This window comes from Hipposideros armiger, unplaced genomic scaffold (genome assembly GCF_001890085.2).
Source record: "Hipposideros armiger isolate ML-2016 unplaced genomic scaffold, ASM189008v1 scaffold_647, whole genome shotgun sequence".
Lineage (NCBI taxonomy): Eukaryota > Metazoa > Chordata > Mammalia > Chiroptera > Hipposideridae > Hipposideros > Hipposideros armiger.
In genome coordinates this window covers 339,446-355,119 of record NW_017731997.1, presented here as the reverse complement: position 1 = coordinate 355,119, position 15,674 = coordinate 339,446, and the positions used below count along the sequence as shown (strand labels likewise).

General features: G+C 36.5%; 1 protein-coding gene across 1 annotated transcript in view; it reads left to right on the top strand.

Annotated features, from left to right (window-relative positions):
• Positions 1–15,674, top strand: part of USP24 (ubiquitin specific peptidase 24) — a 134,761-nt gene that overhangs the window by 10,963 nt on the left and 108,124 nt on the right. Inside the window, exons 2-3 of the mRNA XM_019625979.1 lie at positions 14,809–15,012; positions 15,290–15,295. Coding sequence (XP_019481524.1) covers positions 14,809–15,012; positions 15,290–15,295 — 210 coding nt within the window. The remainder of the gene's footprint in view (positions 1–14,808; positions 15,013–15,289; positions 15,296–15,674) is intronic.

Genomic DNA, 15,674 nt, shown 5'->3' with positions numbered 1-15,674 from the left:
TTGTTTGTTTGTTTTTGTTTTTCTGTAGCTCACACAGAAAAATATTGTACACAGGAAAGAACATAATAGATGCTAAAAGAAACAAACATTTTTTTAGCCTTGGTAGGACTGTTTGCCAGTCTGTTTTTAATATAGCTTTGTTACATGGCATAGTAGAGCTATACTTCAGTAAGGAGATTATTTGCAGCGATTGTCATTCCTGGAGAAGAAAAAGAAAACATGCTACAGTGTATTTAAAACAGGAAACTGATTTTTAGTGTCTGTTTTGTTTTGGATTGTCCAGTTTGTTTCGTTTATCACTATAATAACGATTAATGATTTTACCGTTAATCCAAGTGAGTTTATTTTGAAGTAAAGCTATTGAGACACTTGATTTTTTTGACCCCTCCTTTCTCACCCCAGTGTTAAAAAAAAAGTGTGTGGAGGAGAAGTAGGAGGAGAAAGGCAACAGTAGTATGGGAGCCATTTGTTCAACACTGAACAAGTATTTACTGAACGCCTTTGCCTCTGGCCTGGCCTCTGGCTGCTAAGACAGTCCCTGCATTTAAGGAGTTCATAGCCTATTGCAGTGGTTCTGAAGAGTGGGTAGCGATGGCCAGCACCAGATCAGAATCACTTGGGTTGCTTTTTCAGAACAGCTTGTCCCCGACAGGACCTCCAACTATCCCAGGAGATTCTGACAGAGTGGGGCGTATTGAGTAAAGTACTTCATGAAGTGCTAGAAAAGGTATGTGTGTGTGCTGTGGTCACTGCAAATCCAGTGCGGATGTAATTTAATTTGTATGCTAGATACATTTTTCCCAAGTTTTTATCTTGAACAATTACCAACCTATAGGAAAGTTAAAAGAATAGCACAAAGAATATTTGCATACCCTTCACCATGATTCAACACTTGCAAACATTTTGTCATGTTTTATCTCTCCTCTGTCTCTAAAGCTTCCCTCTCTCTCTCTCTCTCTCTCTCTCTCTCTCTCTCTCTCTCTCTCTCTCTCTCTCTCTCTCTCTCTCTCACTTTCTCTCACTTTCGTTTTTACCCTTTTGAAAATAAGTTGCAAACATCATGGCACTTGACCCCTAAATACTTCAGTATGAATCTCCTAAGAACAAAGATATTTTCCTACAGAACCACAATACTGTTCTCTCACCAAAGGATAGATTACTATTCTCTATTATTTAGTCCATATTCAGAGTTTCCCACTTGTACCAAAATACTTTTTATAGATATTAAAAAAAAATAATCCGACATTGATCAAAGATTATGCACTGCATTTGATTATCATGCCCCTTTAATGTAGATTCTAGAATAGTCTTTACATCTTTTTAGTCTTTTGATACATTTTTTAAAACACCTCAATTTTCATGTTTTTCCAAAAGATTATATAATTGAATCATTTAAATTATACAAGGACATTTTATCATTATCTATTAAGGTAATAAGGAAAAGTGAACAAAAATACTAGCTTCTCTCACGACATAATTTGTTCCCCTTAATAAGACTGCACTTTCAATTATCTTTAATCTGATGATCTTTTATTTATATATGAAACTAAAGTATGGAGATATCAAGTCTTATCTTAGCTAGGAGTGCTGCTAAATGAAGAGTTATCCAGCCTAAAAATGTCAGTAATGTCAAGGTTAAGATACCTTGGTCTAAAATCGTACAACTAATGAAGAGAGATTTCATTTGAATTTTTATCTGCAAAAAAAGGAGCAGGCAATCTCAAAATGTAATAAGCTCTTGATCACTAAACATATTTAGGCAGAGGTTCTGGAATATTTCTGGAGATATTAGAAAGGATTTAGGTATCAGATAAAAGTTTAGACACCGAAGTAGAATAGAGAATTAGATACAGCTCCTCTCATTGAATAACACAATCTAGTTGGGGAGCCAAACCTGTAAACAGATAAAGTTTAATGCCACTCAGTATTTGATGTCATGGAGATAGAAGAAAGTGCTTTAAATACACATATGTCATGCTGTCTCTTTGGTGGCAGACCCTCACATATGTAGTTCTCTGTACCTAGAATCCCTTCCCCTTCTCTTCCTTTTCATAAGTATTTATTAGGTGCTTAATGTCCATTCATTGATTCATCAGCTATTTATTGAGTACCTACTCTGTATCAGGGACTATTGGAGATAATGCAATAAACAAAACAAATACTTTGCTCTGGTTGAGCTTGTATTCTAGGTTAGGGGAGACAACAAACAAGATAAATAAGTTGACTATGGAATGTCAGATAATAAGTGCTCTAGAAAAAGACAAATCAGGAAATGGGGGGAAGAGCATACTAGACTAGGGGGCCATGACAGGGCTGTTTTTTAAGGCTTCACTGATAAGGTCCTATTTGAGCAAAAACCTGAAGAAAGTGAGGGAGCAAAGTGCATGGTTATCTGAGGGGAAAGCGCTCTAAGTCAGGGGTTGGCAAACTTTTTTTATAAAGGACCAAATGGTAAATACCGGGGGTTCCAAAAAAAAATGTATACGTGACTTGTATGTATCTTTTGTTATTGTTATATATGGACTATTACAATTTTAATACAGTTTTTTCCCTTTTTAAAATGTGTATGCACTTTTTTGGCACCCTTTGTACTTTAGGCTTTTCAGGCCATATAGTCTGTTGCAGCTACTCAGCTCTGCTACTGTAGTGCAGGGGCAGCCTTAGACTACTCAAACTAATCAGTGGGTCTGTGACCCAGGAAAACTTTATTTACAAAAAAGAAACTGTGGGCTGTACTTCGCTGACTCCTGCGCAAATGGAAGAAACACCTAATGCAACGGCCCTGGGTAGAGTAGGGCTGGCCCTTTTGAGAAGCAGCAGGGAGGCCAATATGGCCGGAGCTTAGGAAAGGAAGGGAAAAGTAGGAGACGAGGTCAGAGGTGAAGGAGAGGGTAGCTCCTCACTAGGGCCTTGTAGGCAACTGCAGTGATGTCTTTTTGTCAGAATGAGGAAAGCAGACAGAGGGTCTGAACAGGGAGGTAACATGACCTGGTTGAAAAGTCTTGAGTTTGTTTTTGGATGTGTTAATTTAAGATACCTATTAAATATCCTAGTGGAGATGTCAGAGGAAGTTGGATAGATGTGTGGAGCCTAGGGAAGAGTTAAGAACTAAAATGTGAGGGCCTTTAGCTTAGAGATGGCATTTAAACCATTAAACTATGCATTCTCAACAGGGCCAATAGCACTCCAAAAGAGGGCAAAAATTGGTTCTTGGGGAGGGGTGAAAACATTTTTTAAATATTATAATGGTTTGCTTCAAAACTCAACCTTACCCAACACAATCTTATTCTTTAGTATTTAACTAATGGAGATGGGATGATTGAGGGGGGGGGGGAAATGTTTAAAAGCCTCCTTCAAGGAGTAATAATAAAAGCAAAGTTGAGAAACACTGCATTAAATTCCACTGAATGAAACCACAGGGGAGTGCATATGTATAAGAAGAGGTCTGAGAACTGGGCTCCAAGGTACTCCAGGGTGTTTAGAGACTGGGTTGATAGGAAGGAACCAGCAAGGGAGATTGCGGAGTGTCTTGTGAAGGTGAGAGGGCCAGGCTAGGAATCGTCCCGGAAGCCAAGTGAAGGAGGTGCTTAAAGCAGGAGGGAGTGGTCAGCTGTGTTAGATGTTGCTTGATGGGCTAGGTACGCTGAGGATTGAGAATTAACCGTGTATTTGAAGTTACAGTGAAGAAGCTAGATGCTTACTTAGGTCTTAGCTTAAATGTCATTTCATTTAGACTACCTTTGACCATGATTAGGCCGGGTCCCCTTCTTCTTCTTCTTCTTCTTTTTTTTTAATTGTGTTTAAAAACACATAACATAAAATTGATTGCCATAACCATTTATGAGTGTACAGTTCAATATTGTTGTGAAACAAATTTCCAGAACTTTGTCTTGGAAAACTAAAACTCTGTACCCATTAAACAACTCCCCATTTTTCCCTTCCCCCAGCCCTTGCTAACCACCATCCTACTTTGTGTCTGTGAATTGGACTACTTTGGATACCTTGTATAAGTGGAATCATACAGTATTTGTCATTTTGTGACTGGCTTATTTCACTTAGCATAATGGCCTAAAGGTTCATCCATGTTGTCGCAGGTGACAAGATTTCCTTCCTTTTTAAGGTTGAATAAGGGTTTCCCTTATTATATACTTTCATAGCACTGTTATTATAGCAAGCTCCTTACAAGCAGTTGTAATTGGTTATTTGTCTTCTGCAGTAGGTAGTGTGTCTCCAAGCTTCAGTGGCAGAATGTGTTTTATTCATGAAGGTACTCACAGCTGCTGGAAAATACTGAAGGAGAATTCTGTATAAAAATAAAGGACAAAATACCTTACTTTGCAAAAAGGAATCTTGAACATTTTGTTGAAGAGATAAAATTTGAACTGGTTTTGAGTCTGTTTGGGGTACTGTAACAAAATACCATAGACTGGGTGGCCTCTAAACAACACACATTTATTTCTCACAGTTCTGGAGGCCAGGAAATGGAAGGTCAAAGCCCTGGCCAATTGAGCCTCTGGTGAGGACTCACTACCTGGTTCATAGACAGCGGTTTTCTCACTATACCTCACATGGTGGTAGTAGGCGTAAGGGAGCTCTCTGTGATCTCTTTTGTCAGAGCAGAGTTCTCATGACATAATCACCTCCCAAAGTCCCCATCTCCAAATACCATCACATTGGGGATTAAGTTTCATCATAAGAACTTTAGGGGGACACAAGCATTCAGTCTATGGCAAAGAACAAGCAGTAATTTATTAGGTTGAGTAAGGGCATTCTAGCTATATGCAGAGGAAACAGCATAGAGCTGTGCATGGCTTCATGACAAGGCCTTGTATACTCAGGGGCCTGAGAAGCTCAGTGAGGTTGTTTGTAGCTTGTGGTCAATTGGTGAAGAGCCATGCATGCCTGTGCAGAAAACTTAACTTTTATTTTCTAGACACCTATAAGCAGCTGGGACCTAATGAAGTTTCTGAGCCAGCGAGTGATAGGATCATATTCCTTGTTTTGGGTTTGGTTTAGTTTTTGTGTTTTAAAGGAAGATTACTCTGGTGGCATTTTGGAAGGGGCCCAGGAGTGGGCATAGAATGGTGGCAGGGACGGCAGTTGTATGAGTGTAGCATCTGTCTAAGCAACACACATCCAGGACCTCAGCTACTCATGAGGCGGCGGTTGGCTAGAAGAGACTTTCCAGGAAAAATTTTTGAGGTCGAATCATTGGTTGTGGTATGGTGACCAACTAGTTGGGAAGATGACTCAGAAAGCTTCAGAGATTAGGAATGTTAGAGAAGAAACTGATGTGAATCAGAACAACACTGAGTTCTTTGTGGATGGGATAAATTTGAAGTGCCTTTAGGGCACTGAGGTTGGGTCTGGCGGGGAGATAGAAACACCCATCTGAAGCTGGAAGGGGTCTGGGCTACTGTTTATGATGTGCCTGTTTGCTGTAGGTGGCTGTCTACATGGATTATCTCTCATCTGCACGTTAATCCTGCAAACTAAACAGTATTCTCTATTTTTTGTTGAGAAAACAAAGGCACGTAGAAAGGTTAAGAAGCTTATTCAAGGTCACAGCTAGCAAGTGGTAGTGACAATCAACCTTTATAGGAATTATAGTAAAGGAAAGTTTAATAAAATTTAAGAATAAAAGGTAATTGCTTATGCCGGATAACTGTCTAGAATTTTAGGAATGTCAGTGGATTAAGAAATACTAGTACTTTGGAAGAAAAAGAAGTTCTAATTGATAATCAGTCCTTTCCTACTCAAATCTTGGTTTAGGGTACGTAATTTAAGTTTTTTGTTTGTTTGCTTGATTGGTTTTTTTTATGAAAACATTTTACCTCCATTCTGGAGTGGTTCCTTTTGGGGCTTTGCCATTCTATCAATTTTAGGAGGAATGGAATACCTCCAGATATTAATCTAGAACCTGAGATTTGGCGAAACCTTGGCTTGAAGTCTCATCCCATGCTGAACATATGAATGTCTGTTGGTGTTAGACAAGACATCATAAGAAATATGACTTTGAGTGAGTAACCTGTCTTATTTGAGGCTCCTTTGCCCATATGAAAAATGAAGAGGGTGATTCTTGCCTCGTGGAGTTTGGCACAGTTCCTGATGCATAGCAGCTAAGTACTCAATTAGTTCTCCTCTTGCCACTCACTCATTTTTCTCATCTGAATGTATCTAAATTCCTTTTACCATCTGTCCTTCCTGCTGTTGAAACTGAAGGTCCAACTGCAGCTACCTACCTTTTGTTCCTGGCATCAATGATCTGTAAGTCCCAAATCTTAAATATAAATGAAAGGATAAATTCTATATGTAAGATATCACCTTGGAATTATAAGACAACTTCTCATGAAAACCTTGATCTTTGTATATTGTAAATACATGCATAACCACCAAGAATTATGAAAGAAAGGGACCAGAAGTAATAATCAACTTTTGTGGCAAATTTAGGAAATCATCTACTACTTATAACGTGGAATGAATATGAATTCCAAGAAAACAATTTGTAAACAGACTTGAGACACAGTGTATATTATATTAGTAGCTTGGGACTGCTGCACTTGTCCATCATGTCTCCTTTTTCCAGGAAGCAGTATTTTAGGAATCATGTTCTCTAGTCTTAAATAACAGAAGGAATATCAGATCTACATATAACTGTCTCTGAATTGCTTTGAAAAATATTTCATAAATAAGACAATTTCAAGATTTAATGAAAAATATTATAAATTAATGACTTGGAATTAAATGTTCATATTTTTCCTCAAGCACTTGATATATATGGTACTAATTGTTTATTTTAGGTAATAGACAAATCCATTTAAAATCATGGGGAAATCAATTTGGCATCTAAATTTTTCTGTGCATTAGTCAGAAATTTAGAAGCTCTTTTAAGTACATTGTTAGCTAATAAAATAGTTCAATAATTGAATTTAGATTAAAATAAACTTGAAGCAGCATTGGCAGTTTCTTATCCCTTAGGCTGAATAATTTTCTTAATCTGTATTTGTTGAGTCAGTGGGCAGACAGGAGCTTATCTAAACTAACAGGCAGTACCCATCCGAGTAGGTTTTGCTTCTTCAAACTAAAGGCTTACATTTTATTAATATTTTGTTGTGGAATTCAAGAGCAAAGGGTTGGTTTTCTTTTTTAAAACTCAGTGAAGATAATTTTCTAAATAAATATTAAACTTGATTACTAACTTAAAAGCTTATGCGATGATATTTTAAAGCTCATTTGCAAAGGTGAATTAAGTAAATTATTTTGTGTATTCAGCTTACAGTTAAGATATTGCCTGAATTTACATTTGTTCATCTGCATTTTTCACACAAGCAAGTTTTGGATATGTGTAGTGACATATATGAACATGCCTAATTATAAATATAAAAGATATAGTGCAGAAAAATATTTTTGCCAAAATAATCTACATGTTAAATCTAAAGATCTGTGCTAAACTCTGTGGGGGTAGAGCCACACTTTACAGCATTTATCAATTCCATGAAGAACTTCATTTCCAACAACTAAAAGTACTGTTACCCTTTTTGGTAAATAAGTAGTAAGCCTTATCCTGAATAGGTGCCAGTAAGTGAAGTTATAATCACAACTAGCTGATTTCCTAGCATGTTTATGACACTATCAAGTATTATGGTAGTTACAGAGGCCTTGTTTATGGTTTTTTGTTTTTTGTTTTGGTCTATGGGCATAAGTAAGATTACATATTTAGTAAATAGCCTAAATTATGTATCCAACAATGTTAACTGTTTTGATTTGAATCCTAAACTGGCTAATGGAGAAATCATAATTTAACACATTAGCTTATCTGTTATTTTTCTTGGATGACCAAATATACAGGATTCAGTGTCATTAGAAATTTTTCAGGTTAAAAGTGGCATTCAAGAGTTGTTTGTGAGATCATTTCTCTTCTGCCTTAGCTATAGTATTGTGCATCTCTAACAAATGCTGAATTTACATTAAAATTGTTAAACATTTTTTTAATTATTTAAAAATTTTAAATGAAATTGATGGACTGTCAATAAAAAGTAAAGACATTCCCTTAAGTAGTCAAAAAAAAAAAAAGCTGACAATGTTGAGGTTTTATTACTTAATATACTTGAATGATAAAGTAATACTGGTTTTGAAATAATGCGCTCTGTAACCCTCTGCCTTGAATGTTGTTTCCCTTAAACTTCTTTAATTACATGCACACTCATCCCCAATGTGCATGCTTACACAGCAGCCGCAAGCTGGCTTGGCTCCCCCCTTTTCTGTGTTCCCATTGTCTTGCTCTTTATCTCTGCCCCCAAGGCTAAGCACCTTGTCTAAAACATACTGAGCTTTTTGATAAATGTATTTCTAATCAATTTAGACTCAGAGATCATTAACCGTTACTTGGGTATCATTTGGATTTGGCATCTAATTGGAAAATACTACACTCCAGAGTTCATATTAAAAGCCCAATACCTTATGTCTGTTGGGAACTATTTTGCAGTAGAACAATTCTGAGCTGCTTTGTGTGTATTCTGTTGCTCAATATGTAATTTTTGCCAAGGACAGGCTCTACTCAAAGTGATGACTCAGAATATTAATCCAACTTAAATATGGGTTCATGTCACTATTTTCTCCTCTGTGATTCTCTATCTTTTTGTATTGGCAGCATATTCCTTAAAATGTAATGCTGCTGTGTATCATTCATTAACCCTGGTGTACACCATGTCCATTCCCTCCATTTTCAAGACCAAGAATGAGAGTTTTCACTTTTAGGTCTTAAACATACCTTTTTAAGGAAGCAGCATGAGATTTTTCATCATAGGTCTTAAGCATATAGCTTTTTAAATTGATGTTTTAAAACTGTCTAATGGACGTGTGTTATCATTTTTATTATAGATAATTACTCTGTTTTGAAATTCTTAGATATGATGTTTATATACTCAGTTATGTTTAGTGACTATAATCATTGAACTCATTTTTGTTAATTGACTTTTTAAAATAACAGTTTTATTGAGCTATAAGTCACATACCAGAGTTCACCCTTTTAAAGTGCGCATTCATAGAGGTGTGCAACCATCACCACTCTTTAATTTTAGAATATTTTTATCACCCCAAAAGAAACCTTGTATTCATTAACAGCCACACTCCTTTTCTTCCTCATTCCATCCTCTAGCAACCACTAATATACTTTCGATGTGGATGGATTTCTCCTATTTGAGCCATTTCATAAATAGAATCATGATCTGTGGCCTTTTGTTTGGCTTCTTTTACTTAGCATAATGTTTCTGAAGTTCATTCATGTTATATAGCATGTCAGTACTTCATTCATTTTGGGGGTTAAACATTTCATTATATGGATATAGACCACATTTTATTTATTCATTCATTAGCTTTGATGGACATTAGGGTTTTTACCACTTTTTTACTTATCATCAGTAATGCTGCTGTGAACACTCATGTACAAGTTTTTGTGTGGACATATGTTTTATTTCTCTTGGGTGTATCTCGTAGGTATATATACAAATAGAATTGCTGTGTTCAATTGGTAACTCACATTAACTTTTGAGGAACTGCCAAAGTCTTGCAAAGACATTATACCATTTTATAATGCAGCCAGCAATGTATGAAGGTTCCAGTTTCTCCACATTCTCACCAGTACTTGTTATTACCTTTATTTTAGCCGTTCTAGTATGTGTGAAGTGGCTTTGATTTGCATTTGCCTGATGACCACTGATGCTGAGAATCTTTCATGTGCTACTTGTTGGCCTATATTTTCTTTGGAGAAATGTCCATTCAAATCCTTTGCCCATTTTTATTGGGTTATTTGCCTTTTTATTGTTGAGTTGTAAGAGTTCTTTTATGTTCTAGATAAAAGTCTGTTATCAGATATAAACTTTCAAATATTTTCTTCCATACTCTGATTGTCTTTTCACTTTCTTAATGATGTTCTTTGATGCACACAAGTTTATCATTTTGATGAAGTTCAAAATTTCTTTTTTTGTTGTGTTTTTTGGTATTGAAATACTTGTCTATTCCAAGGTCATGTAGATTTACTCCAGTGTTACGTTTTGAGTTATTTTTTGTACATGTTATGAGTGAGATACAGGTCCAATTTCATTCTTTTGCTTGTATATTTATTCAGTTGTCTCAGCACCATTTGTTGAAAAGACTAATTTAACCCTCCTCCATTGAATTGCTTTTATGCCATTGTCAAGGAATAACTAAATTGTTTTGTTACCCTTATTTAAAATCAATTGACCACAAATATAAGGGTTTATTAATGAAATCTCAGTTCAGTTCCATTGTTCTGTATGTTTATCTTTATGCCATTGTCTTGATTACTAGAGCTTTTTAGTAAGTTTTGAAAGTGGGAAGTGTGAATACTCAAACTTTATTCTTCTTTTTCAAGATTATTTTGACTATTCAGGATTCCTTGCATTTCTATGTGAGTTTTTGAGTCAGCTTGTCTTTTTTTGCAAAGAAGCCAGGGGGAATTTTGACACTGATTACATTGACTCTGTAGACCATTTTGGGGAGTATTGCCATGGTAAAATTATTCAATTCCAGTCCAGGAACATGAGATGTCTTTTCATTTATATAGGTCTTCTTTAATTTCTTTCCATAGTATTTTGTAGTTTTTAATGTGCAAGTTTTACACTTCTTAAGTATTTTTTTATGTTATTGTAAATGGAATTTTCTTAATTTTACTTTAGGGTTGTTTACTGTTAGTGTATAGAAATACTGTTGAATTTTATATATTATTATATTCTGCATCCTTGCTGAACTCAGCAACCACAGTTCTGCTTTCTGTCTCTGTGACTACTATAGGTACCTCATGTAAGTGGAGTCATACAATAGTTGTTCTTTTGTGACTGGCTTATTTCACTTAGCATAATTCAAGGTTCCTGCATATTATAGCATGTATCAGAATTTCTCTTTAAAGGCTGAATAATATTCTATTGTATGTATATATCATATTTTGTTTATTCATTCATCTTTTGATGGGCACTTGAGTCGCTTCTACCTTTTGGCTATTACAAATAATGCTACTATAACCATGGGTGTTCGTGTATCTGTTCATATCCCTGTATTCAGTTCTTTTGGATATATATCCAGAAGTAGAACTGCTGGATCATGTGGTATTAATAATTCTATATTTAATTTTTAAGAACTGCTATACCAGTTTTCACTATGGCTACATTATTTTACATTTCTACCAGCAGTGCACAAAAGCTCCAGTTTCCCTACATTCTTGTCAACACTTATTTTCTGTATTTTTTATAGTAGCCATCCTAATGTATGTGAAATGTTGTGTCTGGTTTTAATACGAGGTTAATACTGACATCGTAAAATAAGTCAATAAGTGTCCCCTCCTTTTCTTTTCTTTTTTTTTTTTTTTGGTAAGTGTGAGGGATTGAGATCCTCTTTTTAATTCTTTTTTTATTTTTTTTTATTTTTTAGCTGAGCCATCCTGTCACCTGTTGGCAGCTCAGCGGCAGCTCAGCATGGGCTGGGAGTCAAATTGTTATTGCTCAGAGCTCGCACTCTTAAGTGAGCTCTTTACCAACTGAGCCACTTGGCGAGCCCTAATTCTTTAAATGTTTGGTAGAATTCACCAGTAATGGTATCTAGTTATGGGCTTTTTTTTGTGGGAAGTTTTTTTGGGGGGGGGGGAGGAATTGGGAAAGGGAACAGTGTTAGGGAATTGGGAAAGGGGAACATTGTGTTTTTCCAGGATCCATCAGCTCCAAGTCAAGTTGTTGTCCTTCAGTCTTAGTTGTGAAGGGCGTAGCTAAGCTCCAAGTCCAGTCATCACTTTTAATCTAGTTTGGGGGGGGGGGGTGCAGCCCACCATCCCATGCGGGAATCCAACCAGCAACCTTATTGTTAAGAGCACGCACTCTCACCAGCTGAGCCATCCAGCCGCCTGTTGGCAGTTCAGCAGCAGCTCTGCTCAGGCACAGCTCAGTGGCCCATGTGGGAATCGAACCAATTACCCTGTTGCTCACAGCTTGCACTCTAACCAACTGCGCCACCCGGCCGGCCCTTTGTGGGAAGTTTTTACAAAGCATTCTGTTTACTTGGTATAGGTTTATACAGATTTTCTGTTTCTTCTTGAGTCTATTTTGATGGTTTATATCTTTCTAGAAATTTGTACATTTCATCTAGATTATCTAATTTGTTAGCATGCAATTGTCGATAGTATACTTTATAATCATCTTTATTTCTGTAAGGTCTGTATTATTAGCCCCTCTTTCATTCCTGATTTTAGTAATTTGAGCCTTCTCTCTTTTTTTCTTGGTCAGTCTAGCTAAAGATTTGTCCATTTGTTGATCTGTTCAAAGAACCAACCTTTGGTTTTGTTTATTGTCTCTTGTTTTTCTATTCTCTCTTTCATTTATTTCTACTCTAATCTTTATTTCCTTTCTTTTCCTTGCTTTGGATTTAGTTTGATCTTCTTTTCCTAGTATCCTAAGGTGCGTGGTTAGATTATTGATTTGAGATCTTCTTCTTCTTAAAAAAATTTCCCAATAAATACTACATCTCATAAGTTATGTTATGTTGCACTTTATTTTTATATGCCTTAATTCTATTTTGATCCTGAGTTAATAAATTGAAGCATTTAACAAGTGTACAATTTTGAGACTGTCTTCAATCTTTACTCTGGAGCGCCTCAGTTTCTTTAAGTAAAATTGATTTACAGAACTTATTAATTAAATGCATTTCTGAAAAGCGTTGCACTTTAAAAAGTGAATTTTCCTCATACATTATTCTAAACCTACTTAATCCACCTCCCCCCCCTCTCCACCCCCAGTTTACATTGTTTTCTATTCCATTTTTAGTGTTTCACCTTCCTGGTGTTTATCTTATTTTCATTCCAGTTTAGACATGAACCTCAAAAGAGTAACATGTTGCATTCCTTTAGATATCATTCATATGGGACTGAGAATTGTCTTCTATATGCTTTTATCATCTCTGCTTTATATTTATTGTCTATTTAATTGGGGCTAAAAGTGACGGTTTTTTTTTTTATAAAGATTTTATTGGTAATTAGGGGAGGGAACATTGTTGGGGAATTGGAGAAGGGAACAGTGTGTTTTTCCAGGACCCATCAGCTCCAAGTCAAGTTGTTGTCCTTCAGTCTTAGTTGTGGAGGGCGCAGCTCAGCTCCAAGTCCAGTCACCATTTTTAATCTAGTTATGGGGGGCGCAGCCCACCATTCCATGTGGGACTTGAACCGTCAACCTTGTTGTTTAAGAGCTTAAGCTCTCACCAGCTAAGCCACCCGGTTGCCCATTGGCAGCTCAGCGAAAGCTCAGCTTGGGCGCAGCTCACTGGCCCATGTGGGAATCGAACCAGCAATTGTGTTGCTCAGAGCTCGTGCTCTAACCAGCTGCGCCACCTGGCCAGCCCCCCCCAAAATGACTTTTTTTAAATGGAGTGGTTTTATTTTGTAATGATTAAATTATAGAGTGAATTGTGAAAATATTTAGGTTTCTAGAGAAACTAGAGTAGGTATTAGACACTGGGAGGAGGGGTTCAGTTTGCTGTATTACAAATTAGCATAGTGAGAACTGATGGAAACTCTGGCAGTTACCCCATTAATTGAAACCTGTCTGCATGAGTTATTTTTCCATTTAACAGTGTGTATTACATACCTACTTTGTGTTAGGCACTAGGCTGTAGTGGTCAAAAACAGACGGAGTCCCTGTCTCATGGAGCTTGGTCTAGTGGAGACAGAATATAAACTAAATCACAATTAAATGTGAAATTATATCTTTAGTGCTATGAAGGAGAAGTTTAGGATGGTAAGAGTATAAAATAATTAAAGAAATTTGACATAGTTTAGAAGTTGTGGAAAGACTTCTCTGAAAGAGTTATGGATGTATATATAGGGGTTACGTAGGTTAAGGAGGGAAGAAAAGTGAAGCTAGTAATAGCAGCATCTTTGTGGACATGGAAAGAAAAGGATGGCATTGAGAGAAGTTTAGGAGGTCTGTCACCTGGTCTTACTGGTGGAGATGGGAGAACGAGGTTCTAAGAATGAGTCCCCGATTTCTGGCTGTGCTGTTAAAGGAATGTGGTGCCATTGACTGGGATGGGAAACAATGAAGAGTAGAGAGAACATAGCACTGAGGTCGAAGAAACTCCAATAATGTGATGGCTTGGGAAGGGGAGGCTGTACCAGCACCTGAAGAGGTGAGAGAATAGAACCAGCCAGACCCACAAAAGGAGAACAGGGATGTGTCCTGTCCTGGGATGCAAGGGAAGGAAATCTAACATATCAAGATGAAGGAGCAGGCAGAAGATCAGATATTCCTGCAAAGTAAGATAAGGACTGAAACATGTTCATGGGATTTAATGATATAATATTCAGTGGTGACCTTAACAATAGCCACTGTGAGAGAGTAGGGACTCTGGAATCCGTATTGGGTGGTGTAGTGTCAGGAGTGAGTCAGTGGTGAGGAGGCGGAGACAACAAATACAGGTAACTCTTTGGAGAAATTTATCTCCTCAGTGAAAAAGGAGGGGAGAAGATAGGGTGGCTGTACGTGAAGGTAGGCTTCATACTGAGAGGGAGAATAAGAGGAGCTCACTTTCTGAGGGCAGGGGTGCCACAATGGTAAGAGTTGAGAATACTTGAGATGGTCTTGGTGAAAGATGTGATTATGAGAAAGAAATGTGGAAGCCACATTATTGGTATTAATAGCTACCATTAATTAAGCACCTGTTCTGTGTTAAATTTAAATTTTTTAAAGTAGTCACTAATTTTTTTTTCTTTTCTCTTTTTTTTCTTTTTTAACCATAATCCCCTTTTGTCAGAAGAATGATGAAAATGGAAATTGCTCAGGGGAAGGAATTGAATTCCCTACAACAAACTTATACGAACTGGAAAGCCGTGTTTTGACTGATCATTGGTCCATCCCTTATAAGCGGGAGGAATCACTAGGCAAATGCCTGTTAGCATCTACCTACCTAGCAAGACTTGGTAAGTTCTCAGATTTCAGAACACCTGAGGTTTTGTTTGTTTGTTTGTTTTTTGATAAGAGGCCTAGCTTTAATCTTAGTTCTTGTCATTGCCTATCTGTATAATCTTAGATCATTTACTCTCTCTTAGTCTTGGCTTATTTCCTGTGGAATAAAAGCTTTGAATTCAATCACCTGTTTTCTTCTATCTCCAACAGAGTGCAAGATTCTTTAAAATACAATTGAAAAACTTTATAGAAATTGAAATTAACTTTTTCCACAGAATCTTGGAGCATTTAAAATTAAGTCTTAATTTAGTGGCTTTTTTTTTTAAGAGAAAAAAGTAATATTTATTTAAGAAACAATCTGTACTTAGTAGGTGCTTGGCACTGTCTTAAGTCCTTTACAAATATTAAACTAATAGAGGAATAAATTATCACTAGAATGGAAGAATGGTTGTCAATATAAGGAAGCTTTTATACTATATATTACAGAAAAAATATTTTTCATATTGAACTCAATTTTAAGAAGAATTGGGCCACTGCTTTGTGATTTTTTTTTTCTTTAAAAGTATGCATAGTTTACAACCATGATTAAATATGAGGCACATCAGTAGGAAGTGTTTTGACTAGGTTTAGATTTAATCCTAATAGGCAATTTTATGGTGCCTTTATTACTGGCTTCTCACAACAGCATTTATGGAGTGCCTGTTAGCATATAGG